The sequence below is a fragment of the Alligator sinensis genome, unplaced genomic scaffold, assembly GCF_000455745.1.
Source record: "Alligator sinensis unplaced genomic scaffold, ASM45574v1 scaffold534_1, whole genome shotgun sequence".
In the NCBI taxonomy this organism is placed as follows: Eukaryota; Metazoa; Chordata; order Crocodylia; family Alligatoridae; genus Alligator; species Alligator sinensis.
This window is the reverse complement of record NW_005842050.1, coordinates 1,188,075-1,209,304: the sequence shown is the minus strand read 5'-3', so window position 1 is coordinate 1,209,304 and position 21,230 is coordinate 1,188,075. Positions and strand designations below refer to the sequence as shown.

The window sequence follows — 21,230 nt, the reverse complement described above, 5'->3', positions numbered from 1 at the left end:
CAGCAGTTAGGCATAGCACTGCTGAAATCCAAGCATACACGGAGTTGCTTTGAACCCAGCTGCATACTAATCTGGAGCTGCTTCCTGAGCCCATGGAGACATAATAGTACAGCACTTTCTCGATTCTTCTAACACGTCTAATGAAGTTTAAGTCACTTTTCATGCATATAACCAAACCCCTGACATCTTCTATGATCTTCAGCCACCTACCTTGACCTGGAACCTGAAGATGTATTAATTACATTTGAAAAAAGACAAGGAGGAAATATATTCAAGTATTTTAAGCTAGATCATTTTACTATGCAAGACCATCTAAAGGCTACATTTTCAAAATTCTCTCCCTTAAACTTGAAACCTTCTCAAGTTCTAGGCCATTTCAAGTTAAACTTTTTGATGAATTGGGTATCTACACTGCAGTCAAAAGTGTGATTTCAGCTCATGTAGACAAAATGAGCTATTTTTAACCAAGTTGGTTCAGGAGCTGGTAGCAGCACAGCAGCAGCAGCCTGGGGTTTAATATGACCTAATCACCTGATTTCCTCAGGTTCCCAGATGGGTTTTCACAGTCCATACCGAGTTCCATGTATCCTTAGCTACACCATTTTCCATACTTCTGCTAACTACCAGAAAACTTCCTCGGATAAGTACAAGCAGAAATCATATCTCTGACACCTTCAGCCTAATTAATGATCAGCCCAGAGTTACACTGAATGCTAAAGCACTTCTTAGAGCCCAAATTTTCTTTACTTTTAAATTTAAAGACTGATAAAAGAATAGCCAATTTTGTTTCATGTGAACAAACATTGTTAGAAGTTCCTAACTTTAACACAGAGCTTGTTCTTTTCCCCTGAATTTTACTTTAAAGGCAAATATGTGGAAAATTTCTCCTAAAGAGAGATGGAGGAAAGAAAGTCCATTTAGAAGTTTGAAGAACCAAAGAACAGCTATGCTGGTTTTCTACAAATTTCAAATAAACTTCTAGATGGACAAAGCACAGAACATTTCAGGAAAAAAAATAATTTGGGATATATAAACCACCAAAATGTGGTAAATAATCAACGGAATTCAAGCTCCTCTGTTGTGTAATACACATACCGGCTCCTTTTCCATCTGCAATTTTTTTTAAGTATATTTATAAAGTACACTTTTTTAAAAGTACATTTTTAAAAATAGTGTTTGCACTATTTTTTACTGTTTGCCAACTGCTAATTTTTTGTTAGACAAAAACTAGTATAACCACATTATGGTTTGTGTATGTGTAGATAAAGACGGTTAAAATGCACTATGTATTAAGGGTGAAATTCCCTTCAATCCAGACATTAAAAGCCCAAATCATGATTTAAATGTAAATCAAGAACTGCATTCAGGACACTGGTGCAACTTGGGGCCTGATAGGAGGTCTGCACTAGAGTGAATTTCATGTCAAATAATGATATTGGAAAAAGAGTTGTCCATTTTCTTCCCTGGCAACTGGTTCTCATTTACTGGCCCTGATTCAGCAAAGTATTTTAGGATGCATTTAAACTTTAAAAAATTAAGTAGGTCCATTGAATTCTATGGAGCATGCATGTACTTAAAAGCAGGCATGTGCTTAAATACTTTGCTGAATTGGGACCTCTAGCAGCAGTTAGCAAACCAGAAGTTTGGCAACTTGTATGTAATCACTTCAAGAATGAATAAAAATTATAAGGAACTGGAAGCCAGTTAAGAAATCTAAGGCCCTCTCTACATGTTACAGGTATCATGCAATTAACTGGTTAATTGCACAATTACCTTGAGACCAGATACACATTCAAAATAGCTATCACATGATAAAAAGCTCAAACCAGCTATTACGTCAGACCCTGAAAATGTGTGGTAACTTTATAGCTGGTTGCTATTGAGCTTTGATTTGCACACATAGCAGGGTCTCCCCTGCAGCTGGGAGCCCCTTCAGCCGACAGGGCTACCAACCACAGAGGTGCAATTCCCGAGCCCTGGGGATCATGGCTACTATGATCCCCATGGCTTAGGAGTGCATGAAACCCCCAGGGCCACACTGGGCTCTTGGTGCTGGCCTCACATGGAACCAGGACCCAAAGTCCAACAGCTTATGGGGCTCCGAGTCCCTGCTGCACATGAAGCACAGTTCGGACCCAGAGCCCCATCAGCTATGGATCTCTGGGTCTTGGCTACGTGTGACCCCTGTGGCTGTGAGCCTCCCGCTACACCAACAATAAGGCATGGTTCGCTCTAATGCATATTCTCACAATTGCACCTCCGGCCATGCGCATGTGCTATGGCAGGAGGTGCGATTGGCGATTGTTTGGATCATACATTAGATCCTCTCATGCCTTTACCTGTATGTGTAGAGGGAGCCTAAGTAGCTAAATACATAACCTTATTACTATGCCTAGTGTATGTAGCCTGGTGCCATAGAAAAGTACTCTTAGTTCCATATTAAGGTTTTACTAAAATTGGTGAGACCACTTTCTTCGTTATGACAGTGTAACTTATGTTATACAACTTTTTATAATAATTTTAAATATACAAACAATTTATTTTCTCAACCATATATGACAAATTTAGGCTTACATTTTTCAGGCGGCGTTATTGTAATAGTCTGAGCTGTAAATTCTTCATCAAAATATCTCGTGTCTGTCTCAGATGTCACTTGAGGTTTAAAAGGAGGTACAAGCTAAAGGAGGCAGACAAAGAAGAGTAGAGTTAATACACCAAAACTCAACCAGATTACCATCAGGAATATAAACAAGTCATTCTGGAGCCCTGTAGTTAGACCAGACAACTCGTAACAGAATGAACCTACAGCAAAAGGTAGCTGAGTCTTGACTCCTGTCAAAACAAGCGAGTTGCCAAATTTATGACTCAAACTAGTGTTAGTTTAGAATTTAGGTATCAGCAAGACCACAGTAAATACCTTATTGTCACTCCCAGGTGGTGTCGTCTTCTTTTCTAAAGTTAGACTGCAATATATAAAGATAATTAACTACAAATTCTGGCTGGGGATATAATACTCATTGGAAGATCACCATTAGAGCACTTGCCGTGCAAACGCTTCCACACGTGCTTAACTTTATACAATGCGTAGCTGCAAATAAAGACCGTGGGATTTTTCAGAGTGATAAAAGTTAAATATGTGCTATTCTATATTGAAGAAAAAGAATGATACACAGATGGAAGCAATTTTAAATGTGAATAAGGCTGCTTATGTTTGAAACAGTCTCACGAATACTGGATTTTGTCCCCCTTTTGCCAGCATTTTACAGTATTTCTAAGAGCAATAAGAATTTTTATGGACAAAACTGTTCCAGTTCATTGGCTTGCTAATGACTTTACACTATACCCAAGTGCAGAATTGGCTTGATCAACATGCCATAAATCAATCAAGAACTTCTGGACAAGATAGCTCAGGAAACAAATAATGATAAAAAACTAATGCAGACCACTCAAATGAGTAGCCTCAGAGTAGTATCACTGCATGGAAAAAAGGGTGCAAAATTTCTCAGTAATTACTAAAACAAAATTAGAAGAAATAAAATAATAAAATGTACTCCCATACACCTAGATGGTTAATAATCATGAAAATAAGGAATCTGTGTGAGAATAATATCACAACATTATCTGCATTTAATCAAAAGGTACTTCATAAGAGTGAGCAGTGCCCCCACATGTGTTGGATCTATCAGTTTTTAGAAAGCTGCCCAGTTCTGAGTAAATACGATTTATAACCTTATTGAACTCCATCTCCATTTCCACCCTGCCCTTAGCTGCTAGCGTGCACTTTCTTGATTGCAGAATGCTGATTTCATACCCAATTTCATTTGTGAATAGACTCGAAGGAGATTTTATTAATCAGCTGAACAGTTCTTGAGAATAATATGAATGAAGATCTTGCATACCTCATTAAATGCCCCAAGTCTCCTACAATCACATGCTAGAAATGATCAGAACTTGGGCCAAGGAGGCAAGGATAGAAGTTACAACTATTGTTTGGTAGACGCACAAAGTACTCTACATCCCCTTCTGCAGTGCAACCATCTGCAACTGAAGAGATGGTCAAGGCACTAGAGTGCCGTCAAAATGGTGGATCCCACTCTAAGATAACCCTGGGTGGATGTGGTATCAGACTTCAGGGCTGTAGGTTAGAGTGCCATAACAAACATCTGGACCACATCCCATCCCGACTCACAGTAGGCCGCATTCCACAGGCAACCCATGGGGCTTTACAGCACCCCACTCACCCCTCCTAGGCAGCGCTCTAGCCTAGGCCAGAACTCGTGGTCTGCCTGACCACAGGGCCGGCCCTGACCCCAGGCTGTCACTGACAAAAGTCAGTGAAGCCTCTGTCCCCAGGCCCACCTGTGTCCTCCCTCCAGGTAGCACAGATATAGCCACACAAAGAAAACTCCTTATTACTGAATTTCTCTTATTGCACATTGTCATGGGTACAGGTGAGCAAGTACGGAATGTGGGTCTGCTGCTACTTTGCCTATGCTTGCAGTTAACCTGTCTTAAGAACTGATTCATCTGCACTGATTTCTAGCAACAGGCAAGTTCCCTAATGGAAATAAAAAATGTACTTGAACCTGTCCAAAATCTACATGAGCACACCTACGCATACTAATATATAGCATCACTACCTTCCGACTTCTCTGGGGAAACTGAACACACGTGTAAAAGGTAGATTACAATTTATTTTGATATTTAAAAAGAAATAAGTACATCTCAATATATAGTTTATAAACCTGAGCAAGGTAGAAAGTTGGGATGACTTGTGGTGGCAGATATGGAGAGGTATGAGATTTTAAAAGGAAGAAGATGATTATGGAGGAAGTCTGAGGCAAGTGTATCACGCAGTCCTCCAGCCACATGCATGTTGCTGAAATGTAGTAACACTTAAATCTGAAATGGGAGTAATTTTTCCTTGATTTCAAGTGGACCTAGACTGGGCCTTTGAACTGTACTGTTTACTCTATATAGGGTACATCTCTAGCCTGCCCTTGTTTTGTTTCTGTGCAATGAATTAGAGACATTGCCTGAGCTGGGTAATAATCATTAAGAACAGTTAAAAGTATGCAAAAATTCTACAATTTGGGGGAAGGGGGAGAGGGAAGACAACATATTCAAAGAAGAATAAAGCCAACAAAGGCTTATCAGGTGAAGCTGCTGAGCTCTATACACCTATAAAGAAATTAAGAATAAGAGCCAGTTATGTGTGCGACTGTAAATTAGGAAGCAGAACCTTGCCTGAAATATTGTTCAAAACAAGTTTGTGTTTGCCTGAGACTTAGGTTAGTTCTCAACTCTGAACCAAAAACTCTCTGGATTTGCCTAGTTCATTCAAAAATCACTTTACATATAGAAGGGATAAAGCCTTCAATGTGAAATTTTGATTTAAGTGCGCAGGGGAGTGTTTGCATTAGAGTCTTGAATCTAAACCTGGCATGTGGATTTGGTTCCAGCACTAGAATAGTTCTGTTTATGTCTATTTTTGAAGGGTTACAGATCCAGATGATAGAAAGTAATGAGAGGAGATGATTTCTCCTTATCTCTGCCTCAGACCTCCTCTATAATCTTCTTCCTTTTAAAATCTCATACCTCTCCGTATCTGCCACCACAAGTCATCCCACCTTTCTACCTTGCTCAGGTTTATAAACTTTATATCAAGATGTATTTATTTCTTTTTAAATGACAAAATAAATTGTAATAATGTAAAACAGCCATTTCAAAGTGTGGTGCCTTGTGCCTCCTCCCTGGTGACATCTATATTTAGAAGACCTCCTCAAAACAAGGACTTTAAAAAGTGCCAGATAAGGAATGCAGAAAAAAAGTAAAAGTGAACTAGCCTTTAAACAAGCACTGCACCTCGTCAACCTCATTACCTGAAGCAGACTTCTTATGGCCCAAAGCACACCGAACAGATCCAGACCATGCTGGGACAAGAAATATAAAATCTGCCAACACATCTCCACCAGTCCCACGATAACTACACCCCACAACAGAACCATCAACATTCCTGGATCTTACACCTGCACATACAAAAATGTAATATCTCATCCAGTGCACTAAATGCCACAGTGGAAAATATATAGGAGAAACCAAACAACAACTGTGCACCAGAATGAAGGCACACTGAAAATATAGCAAAGACAAAAACACCCAGCTACCTGTGGGTGCACATTTCTCACAAGATAACTACACTCTCTCCAATCTCTCAGTTCTAATCCTGAAAGGGAACTTACAAAACACCTTTCATAGATGAGCCTACAAACTTCACTTCATAAATCTACTCGATACAAAAAGTGATAGACTAACACCAGAATGAAGGCACACTGAAAATATAGCAAAGACAAAAACACCCAGCTACCTGTGGGTGCACATTTCTCACAAGATAACTACACTCTCTCCAATCTCTCAGTTCTAATCCTGAAAGGGAACTTACAAAACACCTTTCATAGATGAGCCTACAAACTTCACTTCATAAATCTACTCGATACAAAAAGTGATAGACTAAATACAGGCAGTCCTCGACTTACGTTTCGAGTTACAACTTTTCGCACTTACAACGTTTATAAATTGACACCCTGTTTCAACTTTTTGACATCAGTTTCCACTTTACAACGCTTGATCCAATGTGACACCACGCCAGCAAACAAGTTCTCCAGGGAGATGGGCAATGCAGCAAACATCTGTCCAAACTTCCTTGGACACTTTCTTTAAGAAAGCAGACAAGACTCCAGAAGAACCTACAGCCAAGTCTCCTGAGAAGACTCCAGCCAAGAACCCTTCAAAAAGTCCAGCAAAGTCACCTCAAAGAAGTCTCTCCAAATCAATATGATTGCTATTTACAATATAAATACATTAATGTAGCTATATTAGTCATCTATAATTGATTGAGTACAAAATTCTGGGGTATTTTTAGTGAAAATAGGGTATTGGGCCTTGGTCCAGGAAACAATCCCTCATTTATAACATTGTTTCTTATAAGAAAATTGGTTCCGACTTGCAACGCTTAGACTTAAGAGACAGTTTTCAGGAACCAAGTGTGTCGTAAGTCCAAGGACTGCCTATATAGACGTTGGATTTATGGCACGTTATAACCTGCCAGTCATCCAATAACCCCAGTTAACCTGTCTGCATGTCACCAGCTACATTCTATCACCTGGTCAACATTCCCCCTCTCCCCTACCTGTCTCTCACTTATTCTATGCCATCCCCTCTGATCCTCACTGCCATGCATTTGCATTTTCACAGACCTTCATTTTGCATATTGGCCTCCATTCCACCCAGGAAAGCACACAAAACACCACTGCTCCCCCTATGCCTGAAGAAGGGCATTTGCGCCCAAAAGCTTGCAAAGAACATTTTTTCCAACTATTTAGCTGGTCTAATAAAAGATAATCACACTTACCCAAAGAACCTTGTCTGCCTATGTCCTTAGACCAACAGCTACAACCAACTACCCTAAAAGTGAAACAATGAAATTAATTAAATTTGGCAAGTACTATTTGGGGTTGAAATTCATAACATCCCACTAACAGATTCAACTAGACTAAAGTCCTCCATGTTATAAGGGTGTAAAGAAACAGTGGGTGCAGTTAGGCCCTAAATATCTGTCATCTCCCCCTGCCACACACACACCTTTTTTGTGAAGGGAAGGCTCCTGCCATGTCCTTCATTCTCATTCAGTGCAGACTGACTCCCCATCACTGATCAGATAACTAGTAGATGATCAACTAAGTAGTTTGCTGTGTTGGAGGAAGTGGTTGAGGGGAACACTGAAATTCCAAGTCGGGGCGAGCAGAGAGACTTCCTGTAATCCTAAGGCATCACGTAGGCCGCAAACCCTTGAATTTACACAGCCCAGGTGTGGTGTGTGGCATTGCCAGAATCACAGGGTGTCAAGTGAAAGCCCCTGGACAATTCAAGGTCCTGGAGCTGACCTTAGCAGCCAAGCCCAAGTAAAGTAGGAGCAGGGGCCCCAAGCCCGTGAAGTGAGAGCAAGTGCCACACACTGGGAACTGCTCCCTCGTGCGTCTGCCACTGCTTCTATCCATCCATCCAAACTTCCACCCACCCCTTCGCAGCCAGATCCTTACCCATCCACAGACACTGAGACCACAATGGGCACTGCCATAGACCATGGACAAACCCAGTCCCTGAACTGCCATTTGCATCCAACAGCCAAATGTGAGGATTCAGGGAAATAAAGGATCTTACCACCATCTGTGGCAAAGAGGACATCCAGCTCCAGATAGGGCACTGAATCAGAGATGTCTTCAAGCACATCACCCAGGAGATGCAGGTGAGGGGTCACAACAGTGACTGGAAGCAGTGCCTCACCAAGACCATGGTAATTAGGAGACATTACCACCACATGTTGGACACTAAGAAGCACTCTGTGAATCAGGAGCAAAGCATGCCATTCTACAAGGAACTGTCCCATTTCCTCACCAAGACCAAGGTAGATGCCCTCCTCTCCACCACCCTCACAGGACCAAGGGTCATGCTGAGAGGCATGTGAGAGCTCTCCCTATCTCCTGCACTCTAGCCATGCAGGCAGGCTCTCCCTTTGCCCCCAAGAGCTAGCGTGCCATCTGCTTCCTCCTGACCTACACAACAGCACAAAGTAAAGCTCAAAAGCTAGAGCACTTCTGCTGTGGGCTTCTTGAACACCTGTACTTAGCCTTTGTCATTGGGTCTGAATAACTGTTTTTGCCGTAGCTGTTCTATAATCTACAAGACAACTTTACCAAGTCAACTAAACTAACTCAGCTCACTAGCATGAAAAGAATCTCTTCAGAAACCTGGAGAAACTGTTCCTTGCTTGCTCAATTTGCAGGAATAGTATAGAAATTACACATCAGTAAAGTGAAAGCTTCTCTGTTTAGTATATTTAAACTAGAAACATTTTGCAATATATAATCATTCTAGTTAGCATATTAATCCTTTTCTATGTATGTCCATTTCTAATTTTGTCATTCACAAAGCTGACCTTTAATAGATTTCATAGACATTAGGGCTGGAAGGGACCTCGGAAGATCATCGAGTCCAGCCCCCTACCCAAAGGGCAGGAAGTCAGCTGGGGTCACAGGATCCCAGCAAGATAAGCCTCCTTTTTTCTCTTGAAGGTTTTCAATGAAGGCGCTTGAACCACCTCCGGTGGCAGGCTGTTCCAGGCTGTTAAGCATCTGGTTCATATATGGCTTGACTGTACATTTGCAATCTGCCCTGAGGAAGGGGCGACAAGAAACACCACTTCCCAGAAACATTTTGTTGAGGAATAAGCAACTGTACTGGCTGATGTACTGTGGAAGACCAGGTTGGGGGGAGGGCATATAGTAGTGCCAACAAATACCTCTTAAAAACCAATCTGTTTAAAATAGGCTCCTTCATCATTTATCTACACAGCTTCGGGTTCAGGCAGTAAAGGCACCTATACACATACATCAAGGCTGCTCTGATGCACTGTAATTACTGCAGTCCAGCATCACATGTATCAGCGTCCCCATGCTGAAAAATGGCGGCAGCATTTGATTAGCTTTAGTTAAAGCATCCCCGCCACCATTTTTCAACAAGGGGACATTGATATGTGTGACACTCTGGGCACTTTATTTAGAGCAGCTCTCAGAGCCACTCTAATTAACGCCCCATCCAGCATGTGTATAAATGCCCTAAGGTTTTGGAGTTTTCATTGTTACCCCAGAAGGTAACAGTGACACCTATCACAGAATAAGAGCAGCAGCCACCTGCCCTAGTTTTAATATCAACTTTGCCCTATATTTCTGAGGGAGAAAGAGAAATCTATGGGCCAAAAATTAAAAATGGATGCATGCTTACTATGGAGTATCCATCTGTACTATCTTAATGATTTGGGAATGGTAAAACATTTTTAAAATATTTTATTCCTAACAAGCACCTCTGCTCAAATTAAAATGTAAATTGTTCCATAACAACATAATTCAATAAGAGCCTTTTGATGATATTTGCTCATTTTCAACTGAAACCAATATTTCAAATTAGCAGTTCAATTTTCTAACAGACGAATATTCTCCTTCACATATCAGAGACCAAATCCAGATCCCTTGAACTTGAAAGAGTTTTAATGTTGGTTTTCACAAAGATCAGTATTTAGCTATTTGTCTCTCCTCGGCTTTTGAACATGATCACCAAACAACTTACTGTTCATTTACTCCATGACAGAAAACAAAATTACAAATCAATGCTTCAGCAAAAATACTGATATACTATAGTCTATGATGTGCTTGATATGCAGCTTTATGATTTATAACAGACTTTTATAAAATGCAAAATGTAAACTTCTTTTAGTGGTATTTTTTGCAGTAATTAGAGCCTTTGTTAAATTACCACATAGCCAATGCACTTTTTAAAAAGTTCCTCAGTACCTCCCTCCAAGCAGCTCTTGTTTAAAGGGTGAAGCAAACTTAGTATCTTGATCCTCGATAAGAAAAAACTGCACAATCCACAAACAGAGTCGTTCTTAAAAGGAAGCAAATGTCTAGCACATTTACACTATATAACCAGAATGACACAGTAACTATTTTCTATATCTAGCCATACATTGGGAAATATTTTTTGAGTAGCATATCCAGACAGATGTCTAATGGACAAAGCTTCTACTTTATTTTCTGAACAGTTTTTTACCCTGCTGTGGAAATGAAAGGAATGATCTTGAGCATGCTCGAGTCCATGAATGGCACGTGAAAATAGACCTCACATACAAGTGCACTCCTGTTTCAAATCTAACTCCTAAAAATTCTATCCAGATCTTTTCATATTTGTGTCTACCCAGAATATGTTTTTACTGAATTTGTGCTCGTTGGCAGAAGATAATACAGTCTATGGTACTGAGGAACACACAAATACAAGAGTATCACATATCTGGTTCCTGCATCTTTTTAGTCACTGGATCAAATTCTGCTAGCAGTTATACCTATGTAACCCTTTCATTCCTCGACACAAAATTATAATTGGAGAGTTCCATCTGTTTCTCTCTTTATCACGTTTTATCCTTCTGGGTTACATGCCTCATCTATATAGCTATATTTTATTTGACCAGAATTTTCACACGCTATTGAAACAATTAAAATTGTCTTTTAGCAACACATATTTTAAAAGGTGTTATATATGCAATTATAATTTTACTAAACAAATATGATTTTCATTTACATTTTCTTGAATGGAAAATACTATATAAAAATAACAAAGGATTTGTAATTATCCATATTCATCTTATTAAGAGCAAAATAGAATCCTGAACTTGTAGACAGAAATAAATTAATCCCCCAAATATAAATGACACTATATTTAACTTAAAAACCTAAGGATTATATACAGTCCTTCATTTTTATAAAAAAACAACTATCGTTTTTTCCCCCCACAGTATTTATGCCCCTTCTCCCAAATTCTATGTACAACACAGTCAATGTAAAAAATGAGAACAAAAAAATCCACATGATTATTAAATCAAAAGTAGTTGCAAGACAACCTGCCTTCATAACAAAGGATATTCCAAAGCAAATTATCCCTGTAAAACATTCCAGAGTTTGTCATTCTTTTCATTTTAAATTTCTATAGTTTCAAAAGTAAATAATCTTTTAAAAAAAAATAATAAAAATGGTATGAAATCAAATGACCTGCTCTACCCAAAATCTAAATGCCACCATTATAGTACTCTTTTTCAAGAAGCTGTTATCATTTTCAAAAATGTAGGTAAATCAACGTAGAATTAAATATGCAAAAGGAAGTTATATTAATCAGCAGACCACATACTATATTAACAATCTCAGTACTACAACTGGAAGGGAGTTTTTGGTCAAACTTTTTGGTCAGATAATGCTGATTCAGGAAAAGATCTAGTTTTGGTGGCAATATACCAATTTTAATGTATTTTTTCCATTTTTCTTGCATCTATGATAGATTTGAGAGAAAGACTAACCTACCCCTAAATAGCCAGAGAAAGGTTTCAGTGGCAGCAAAACTTTAATTGGAAAAAGTTTCCCAGGTTCTAGATGAAAAAGATGGGAGACAATCTCCCAAATCAGAACAGTCAAAACTAGATATTCCCTGGTGGTCGGTACACCCACCTAAGAAGTTGGAGATCCAAGTGCCTTACACAGTTTACCTCTCAATCTCTCCCATTGGAGCTGTTCCTGGTCAATAATAAGTATGTGCTCACTGGACCAGAGGTTAGACTGACTCTACAGCCCTCTAATTAGGAAACCCAGGTTCAAGCTAAATAATTAATTATTTTAAGCAAAGCGAAGGTCTAAGAAGAGAAACTGAAGGATATACACCCCCATTAGAAGCATTTCCCACCCAGGTCTGTTCAGTAAAAGACAGTTCTCTAGTAATGGAAATAGAGTTAACTCATGATATAAGCATTATGTGGAAGGTTGTATCCTGAACTGAGCTGGGCCTCCCTCATGTTCTAACCACTATGGTCCCATAATAATTTCTACTGAACAACACAAGATGACAGAGGCCAGATCAAGTAAGTGATACAAATAAACAGCAATGCATGGCTCTTGTAAGTTAAAGAAAAAAAGCAAGGTTCTTCTACAGGTTTTTCTATAAAATTACACTACATTAACAAGTGTCAAGGCCAAAGTGAACTGAAGTCAACTGTTAACCGAAGCGTTCCCACTAACCTCAGTGCACTTTGCATCAGGCCTCACATACTTTTTCTGTTTAAACCAATAGTGGTTATTAAAACACTTCAGAATATTCCTTATCAAATGCAAAAGAGGAATGCTGCATGATCTTAAGGGAGCAAAAAAGTAACAATAGAAGATGATCGTTTGCCATGAGCATTGTTAAAACAAACATTATCAATTACAGGGACATTTCATAATGGAAGGAAACAGTGTTGTCGGATTCCATCCTGAGTAGACAGACGGTTTTACATTAAGCATTTAGATGTCTATCAGTAACATCAAATGAGTCAGTTGATGAAACTAGAAATTATGCCAACGTTCCAGATAGTTGGGGAAATAAAACAAGAAAATACACAAAGCTCCAAGGCTGTAACCGGAAGGGAGGACCTCAATACAAAATAACTTTGTTGATGTATTTGGACTAATTTTATACAACTTTACATAGTACTATTCATATTCAACATCTTCCAAAGCCAGAGCAGACACTCATAGTATAATAGCTATATAGGAAAACATAACAGCAATTATGACAACACCAGCAGCTTGTGTGGCTACGTAATAGATAGATATTTACATACACCAATACAAACTGCCCCTTCCCACCTACCCCACTTACCACCCCCCAAAAAAACATGAAAAAGCACAACAGAAACTAAGTATGAGACAGACAAGGATATATACAGAGCACAGTGGACAGAAATTTATTTCAGGTCCTTTCAGATAGTTTATCTTCTCCTCCTAAGTACCATTTATGTCATCACAACTATCTGTATAAATATATTTAGACTTCAAGTATACCAAGTTAAAATGATGTACCCCTCCTTTTGATCTACTCCACACAACTGTATCTAAATTAATTTTTTCTAAACACCAACTAAAACTTCTGAGCCACCATCTTATGCACATCCCCGAGGTCTTGTGTTGACCAATGTACACAAACTTTGTGAGCCCTGTGAAAATACACTCTCAATTTTAGATGATGAACCCCTACAGAAATTTACTAGTTTCTGTAGGATTCTTGTAAAAAATTAGGAATTGACAAACAAAGCTTCAGTGCCACCTACCACACCAGTAAAATCCTGCTGCCTGCTATGTTACCCAGACTATCCCTTGGGATTCCACACTTTCTGACCACTGTTTCCAGAAGAACTTACTCTGTCATACAGTTGGCCATGACTCTGGAAAAAATCTTTTTTTCCTATATTCTGCTCTCCAAAAACAAGGTGCATGTTTTTGGGGGCATATTGTATACAAAAAAAATATGGTACAGTTACACAAAAGGATATTACATCTCAACTGCATGCTTATGAGATTAGAGGCATAACCAATCTTTCAAGACAGACTCTGTAAGTAAATGTCACCAAAGCTCAAGCTGAGCCATGTCACACCCAGGGGTTATTGCTGTTGACTATTACTCTATTATACACTAGTGACTGTATGTAAAAAAGGAGAATTGCATCCATATCAGGAAAATATAGTCTACAGTGAGGGAGCATCATACTGAACCACACCATGTCCACTCCAACACTGCTTCCTCAACGACTAGCACATGCATACAATGCTACACTGAGGCAACTACGGTCTTTCTGGTTCAAAAAATAGAACATGCAGTGGGACACAGTGTATCTTAATACAATGTTCCCTGCCTAATGCCTGCCCCCATGTCTAACCTGTAGAGTCAAAAGTCCAGAGGGAAGGAGTCAAGCACAGAAAAGCAATAAAGCACCCACTTTAACCAGCAAGGGCCCGGTCTGTTCTGGTAGGAATTTTAAAGGAGGTCCCTTCCCTCTGACTCTAGTGGATGCTGATTCTCTCTCCACTAGAGATGTTTCCAGACTCAAGCATATGTCCCTGCATCAGCTACAAGTTCACATTTTTATGTTTTGTAATTATGAGGACTAGAAATATTTTTTAAAGAATAATTCAGTTTTGAATTCATCTTTTGTCTCTAGTAGCTGAGATCTAAAGGTCATCTGTCCCTCACTGTATGCTTGCCCAAGACATTTCCAAACTCCAGTGAGGAAGGGATATGTCTAAAGAGCCCCAAACAGCATTAAAAAAATCAAATGTTGAACATCTGGACAATCCTTTGTGAATGGCATCTCATTTTGCCAGGCAATGTAGGTGGAGTTTGGGAAAGAACAACCCACTCTCACACCCGTTCAATTCACGTTCTTCATGCTATCCATCACTGGTGAACAATAAGGGTGAATAACAAATATAATACAATTATATTTCATAGTTTCATATATTTCATATGAAACTATGAAATAATTGTAATTTGTAGACAGACAATTTTTTTTACCATTACAAGGTTGTTCATATTTTCTAAATAATTTTCCACTGTTCAGTACTCTGAAACATATTTTATATTACTGGACCAAAGTAACTCATCTAATAATAAAGACTTGTTGGGCCAAATATCATTCCATACATTAGGTGTCTAAAATTTTGCTTAGACCATGGCAATAGCATGTCCTGCCCAGGAACCTTGAACCCTCAGTCTCAAATATTCTTGAAATTGGTTACTGAAAACAAGGCCAAATTAATCTCACCAGTGTTAGTCCAAGTTTAAATATACCCCAAATTTTGGATGGCTAATTTTGGGGAAAAGGTGTGTGTATGTGTGTATGTGAGAAAATATGGTAATTTAGTTTATTGTGATAGTCTAGTTAAGAGCATGCCAGATATTTAAGCCTAGATATTCTTGTGGCAGCAAATAACATAATTTGATACCAGTTGTGTAAAAATATGAATATGTAACTTGTACTGGTTCATTCTAAACTGTAACTTGCCAATCCATAAAAAACAGAAAAAAGAAACTCCCTTACAATAATGAAAAATGAAAAGAGATAAACCAAGGTGGAACACAATAATAGCTTTAATGTCACGTAGATTCCTATTCTAGCTTTTGTATCTGGCAGAGAAATAACACACCAACCACAACCACACAGTCAGCTTTCAAATTCTAATACAGCAACAAGTGAAAAATATGGCACTGTAGTATGAGCATATGCTGTCTCTACATGTGGTTTCTATTTTCCCTTTATTCGAGCAAAACCAAGCAAGAAAGAAAATGTATCCTATAAGAGAAATGGCATATTTGGCAGAGAGCTCAGCAAATACAAAATGACTGGAAAAAGCAAATGACCCTATCAAAATACCAAAGACCTTTATACATAAGTACCTTTAAAGCCATAAAAATATTACCGTCCACACTTCCAAAACATACATGTCAAATGCAGTCTCAGTTCTAAATAAAAATAAACTTCTTTTTTGAAATCGTCTGAGAAATCACCAGTCGCAGGAGGAGACAACGGACAAGGCCCTGTGAGTTAAGTCACTAGTGTGAACAAGTATAACTACAATGAAATTAATGAAGATACGTCCGCTTACTTCTGGGTTATGTTCGTTTAGTATTTAAACATTATGCTAGTTATGTTAGGTACATCTTTAAACATCTGACTTCTCCTTGGAAATAAAAAAATTACAGAATGCCTATTTGTTATGTATCCCTTTAATCTAGGCTTCAGTGTTTAAATAAAAACCAGCTAAAAAAACTGAAGTCGTATCATTAAAATGCTCAATATCAATAGTTAGATTAATTATGAAGAAAGTAAAAAACTCAAAGCCAAAGAAGGCCTGCCCCAGACCTAACTGGACATTAAGCCCATGCACCTAAGGTGAATTCATTTCTATAGCTACCAGCACCAAGTGAGCAATGTGGTTAAAACTACATCCACCTATCTTCAATTGCCCAGCCAGAATAACCAAGTACCTATTTACAGCTAGGTCAATGCGGAGCAGCCTTAAGCAAAAATCCAGAAGTAGGCCCTGAACTCATTGCTCTGTAGCTATAAGAAGAAACCTGAACTATTCTGCCACTAACTGCCACAAATAAAGGATTGGAGATGCTATTCATGTGTAGCCAGTATCTTTACCAGTTTATAGCGCTGTAAGATAATTAAACTCATGGTCTACACTTATACATCATGACACTCTCTCTCTCCGTCTCATTTTATTTAAAAAACCCCAGAGTATTCTTTCAAGCCATCTGCATTCCTCTGTACCTCCTTTTAATTTGTAATGTGTTCATAAAGCAATAATTCTCACCAACAAACAAGACAAAATTAGTCTTACATTGGCCAGAAAATAAAAATAAAACTGGGCCATTACCTCAGCTTTGGAGAAAAAATGGAGGGGGAAAACCCTGAACCTTTAAATAAAAGAAAATCTTTAGTAACTGTATTCCTATCTTGGGTGACATGTTTTAGAACTCTGCCAAATTTTTTAGAGAATATTGAAAAAAATAATTAAATTGACCACTGGTATACAATCATTAAAAAAGTAACAAAGAAATGTCTGTTTACTATTATAAAGTAGAAGTTCAATGACGGAGTCAACTATCAGCTGACTGTCTCACAGAAACAAGACAATTGACTGCTATATGAAGACGTACCTTTTTATCATATACATCTTGCCAGTTTACTCCAGCAAAGAAACTGTGCCTCATAATTTCTTTTGCATCATCTGGGCCCCCACCAAGACTGAGAAGAGAAAAAAATTACATATTACCCAAATATTTTTAAAACTAGACACTATTATAATTGGTAGTAGGTTAACAGTTTGAGCCTTAATGTTCTGGTACAATTCTTATCTTTTTTGGCATGAAATTCTAGACTTAGGTGATATTGATAGTGGAGGTGATAATAAAGGCAAATGAGACAATGCCACTAGGCAAATCAGCTATTTGGTTATTCCCACTCTCCTGGTTATAACTGTGTATGCCAAGCTTCACTCACAAATTACTCACTTTAAAATGTAACTAACTTTAGTTTCAGTGAAAGACTAGTGCTGTAGCATGGCAGCATAAAGAAACATCTCTATTGTAAAAAATTGCCAGGGAAGTACCAGACATGAATCAATAACAATTTACACATTATTTTTATACAGTGCCCACTGCTGTAGCATCTGGGTGCTGTAACAATTAACCAATTACCATAAAATAGTCTCAATCTGAGTCAATTAGTATAAATTAATAAATTGTAAGCCTGCTGAGAAGGTTATTTAAAGGCCATTGTAAATAACCACACTATTCACTGTGGCCTAAAGCTTGCCAAACCCAGACTCTGGCAAACCATCCGAGGGAGTGAATTCCATGGGTAGGAGCTTGTTGTTGAGTATGCCTGGCTAGTGGCATAGGACAATGAAGCTTCAAGAAAAAAACTCAACCAATCTTAACTGCTGCAATGGGACACAAAAAAAAGTTATGGGTAACTGGGTACTAGACTAACAGAAACAGAAACGAGAGTAAATGGTACTGCAATTTTAATCTGATGGGTTAAAAGGTAGTCAATACAGACTACAGAACACACATGTAAGATGGTCACACAGGTTTAAATTGAAATCTTCAACTTTTTTTCAAAAGCTACTTTAGGTGGAACATATCTAGTAGTTTGGAGACAACAAAGGCAAAGACCAGTGTGGTGAGATTTACATGTACCCACAACTGCTTTCTGAAACTCAAGATATAAAATCTTGAGGGTTGTAGGCCATGATGGCAAAGGGCTAGCATGTGTACCCAAACAGCGAATTCAGGAAGAAATGGGTGACAATAATTATATATAATTTCACAGAATCTTAGGGCTGGATGGGTTCTCCAAGGTTGCGTAGTCCAACCTGTGATTGTATCCTCATATATGACCTATACAAAATATAAAGAAACAGTGCCTAAACACACACTTGAAAATGCAGTTCAGAGAGTGTATGAACTCTAATTTCTTTTTAAGACGTTCAGCCGTCAAACAGTAAGCTTGACATATGCTCTATAATTTGGGTAAACTCTCTATCAGCAACACAGATAAATCATGAAAATTATTAACTGGATCCATAACAGAACCATTGTTATTGGTGATATGTCTCTGTCTCATGCTGGCAGCACAGCAGATGGGCAGTTAGAATGCATGGTCAGGTAACTGCTATGCAGAGGTTAGATGCAGAACAGATGGATAAGCTTCTTTGTGAATCTGAAGATTCTGTCTCTGTATCGCATGCAGGAAAAAAAGGTATGAAACAAAGTAGTGCAAAATGCACAGTGAGGCCTTTCTATTCTCAGGTGGTACCATTCATCTCCATTAAAACTCATCTCCACTAAAACAATCTTTGTCCCAGTCCTGCCTGGTCCCTCAAGTGAGCAAAGGAAGAGTTGCCCAGACTGGTAAAAAGTGAACATTTTATGGGCATCCAACAACAGAAATACCCTGTAAACAGATCAGTCCTATATTGATTATGTAAATATATGGCTCAACCCAGACTAATGAGGATTGAGCGTTACAGTCTGTTCCAACACCACTTTCCGAGTAATTTTTCACAAAAAGTGAAATGTAAAGACTATCATTAACTGGGAAGACTGTTCACCTGCTTGCGTCAAGAAATGATGTTAAACACAGCAATGCAATCGTATGTAAAAAAGAGAAATGTTTTACTTCATCAAAACCTATTCACTTTTACAGCAGTGAGCAAACTCAGACTTTTAACATCTGAAGTCACTCACTATTCAATCTGTCATCAGTGTCATTAAGAGTCTTTGATTCAAAAGAGTCAGTGATTTTCACTTTGTTGCTCCTTGTGGACAACAAAAATGAAAAATAGGTCTGGACCAGCACCGCAGCTCTGTAGCAACTTGTTATGGAGTCCTCTTCATTCCCCTTCTGTTTCCCGAGTACCCGCTCAGGATTGCCTGCCTACCTGGCTGCTAAGGAACCCGAATGGCCTGACGTCTCCAGCTTGGTGTCTCAAAATCTTCCCTGATTACCTGTGCAAAGAGAAGTTGAGCTGCAGTTAGCCCCCCTCCCCCCCACCCCCATGTACCTGCACCCAAAAATGTGTAGCTTGGTAAATATGGATCTATCATAAATAGTTTTATTGGAAAATAATAATTATGGGAGAGCAGTCAACTCTAAAGATCAACATTTACAAAAGAATACCATGCTTGGAGACTAAAAAGCATTAAAAGTTGCTACAAAAATAAATATTTATTTTACTGTGGGATGATGTTCTCTATGATTTAGGTACTTAAAATTTAAAAGAAAAAAAAGCCACAAGGAGCTCTCCCAACGACCCTATACAACCCCATGTTAGAATCAATTCAAGGTTTTAACAGACAAAGAACTACTGCTTGAATTTCACTTCTTCCTTCTGTCAAAGGCATAATGTAGTCACTTCAGAACAACTGAAATTTAGGCAGGTTCACATCAAGCACTCAGCCTATTAAAAGATATTTGTAAACTGATATTCTCAACCTGGATTAATCAATCCAGGCAGTAAATTCATACAAAGAACACTATGTGGTGCCCTGCATCTTACTTGGAATGAACACATACTATCATTATTGATGCATCTCTGACCAATCATAATTTAAGACTCAGAATTAACAGCAAAATAAAACAGAAATCTGTAGACAGATATTTTCACATATGCTCTTAGACATACTTCTCCAAGATGTTACTGATAAAAGAAGGATAAAATATGTTAATATCTTTTTAATCACACAAAACCCAAGGAACTATTTGAAATCTAGACTGTGCACATAAGCAATGGAAAAGGTATTGGAAGCATGCTTCCAATGATCAGATTAGCTTTCCATGTACAACTGAGACTAAAGATCACAAAACCATGATTTTAATTATAACTATTTAGTTGAACATATCCTTTTATTGTAGTTCTACATCCATCTTTTTTCTAGGACAAGGCCTCTTCAATTCTCTTCTATAGTAGCAATAAGATAAAACTATCCCTGGGCCCTGGAGAACAACAAGAGTGGTTCCTTTTCTAAGCCTTTAGTTTAAAACTACTGGTTACTCTGTTACCTGGGCTTTTTTAATCTTTGCTCACTGGCCAAAACTTAGGATTTGCTTCTGCTTCCCAAGTTTCTTTTGCTGTTAACTCAGCAAGAATTAATTTAATATCAGTAGATAACTGAAAAATATAAATGTAATCATCTTCCAACCCAAGTTGGTTTTTCATACATTTTGGGCAAGACTAACAACGGTGAACACCTACTGAACACACTAAGAGCTCAGGACAATAAATTCAGACAGACCCTCAACTTCGGCACAAAGCTGCTAGCTTGGCACCAAATAATTGCACATCAAACCTAATCTAATAGGCTGCTTGCAGACTTTAAAAAACAAAACAAAGCAAAAAAAAATGTACCAGAAGCAGTACCATGTTACTTTTACCCAGCTCCACAGCATCTGTATAGATCAGGCACTTCAGCAGGGCTTTTTGGTGCTTTTATCTAAAGCTGCTATTAGATGTCTAAATCAGCTATTTGGTAAAAGCGCCAACCCCCCCCCCAACTAAAGCACCCAATCTATACAGATTTTGGGCGAGCTGAGTCTAACTAACATGCTGCCATTTCTGGGCATGTGCTGAACTCAGTGCAGGAGCATGCCCAGTTTAAAGTAAAGTGCCATTTGGGGTGTTTTTTTCATAGTTTCATAGCAGCTAGGGTCAGGAGGGACCTGAACAGATCATCTAGCCTGACCCCCT

The 21,230-nt window shown here is 38.5% G+C and overlaps 1 protein-coding gene across 4 annotated transcripts in view; it reads right to left on the bottom strand.

Moving 5' to 3' along the window:
* Window positions 1–21,230, bottom strand: part of AKT3 (AKT serine/threonine kinase 3) — a 257,736-nt gene that overhangs the window by 4,442 nt on the left and 232,064 nt on the right. For 3 of the 4 annotated variants that reach the window (XM_006022871.3, XM_025203251.1, XM_025203252.1), the window contains 2 exons: window positions 17,137–17,224; window positions 2,575–2,677 (listed from right to left, as the gene is read on the bottom strand). In XM_006022871.3, coding sequence (XP_006022933.1) covers window positions 2,575–2,677; window positions 17,137–17,224 — 191 coding nt within the window. Of the gene's footprint in view, window positions 1–2,574; window positions 2,678–17,136; window positions 17,225–19,424; window positions 19,492–21,230 lie in introns of those variants that run through there. The other variant, XR_003093873.1, reaches the window with a different exon arrangement.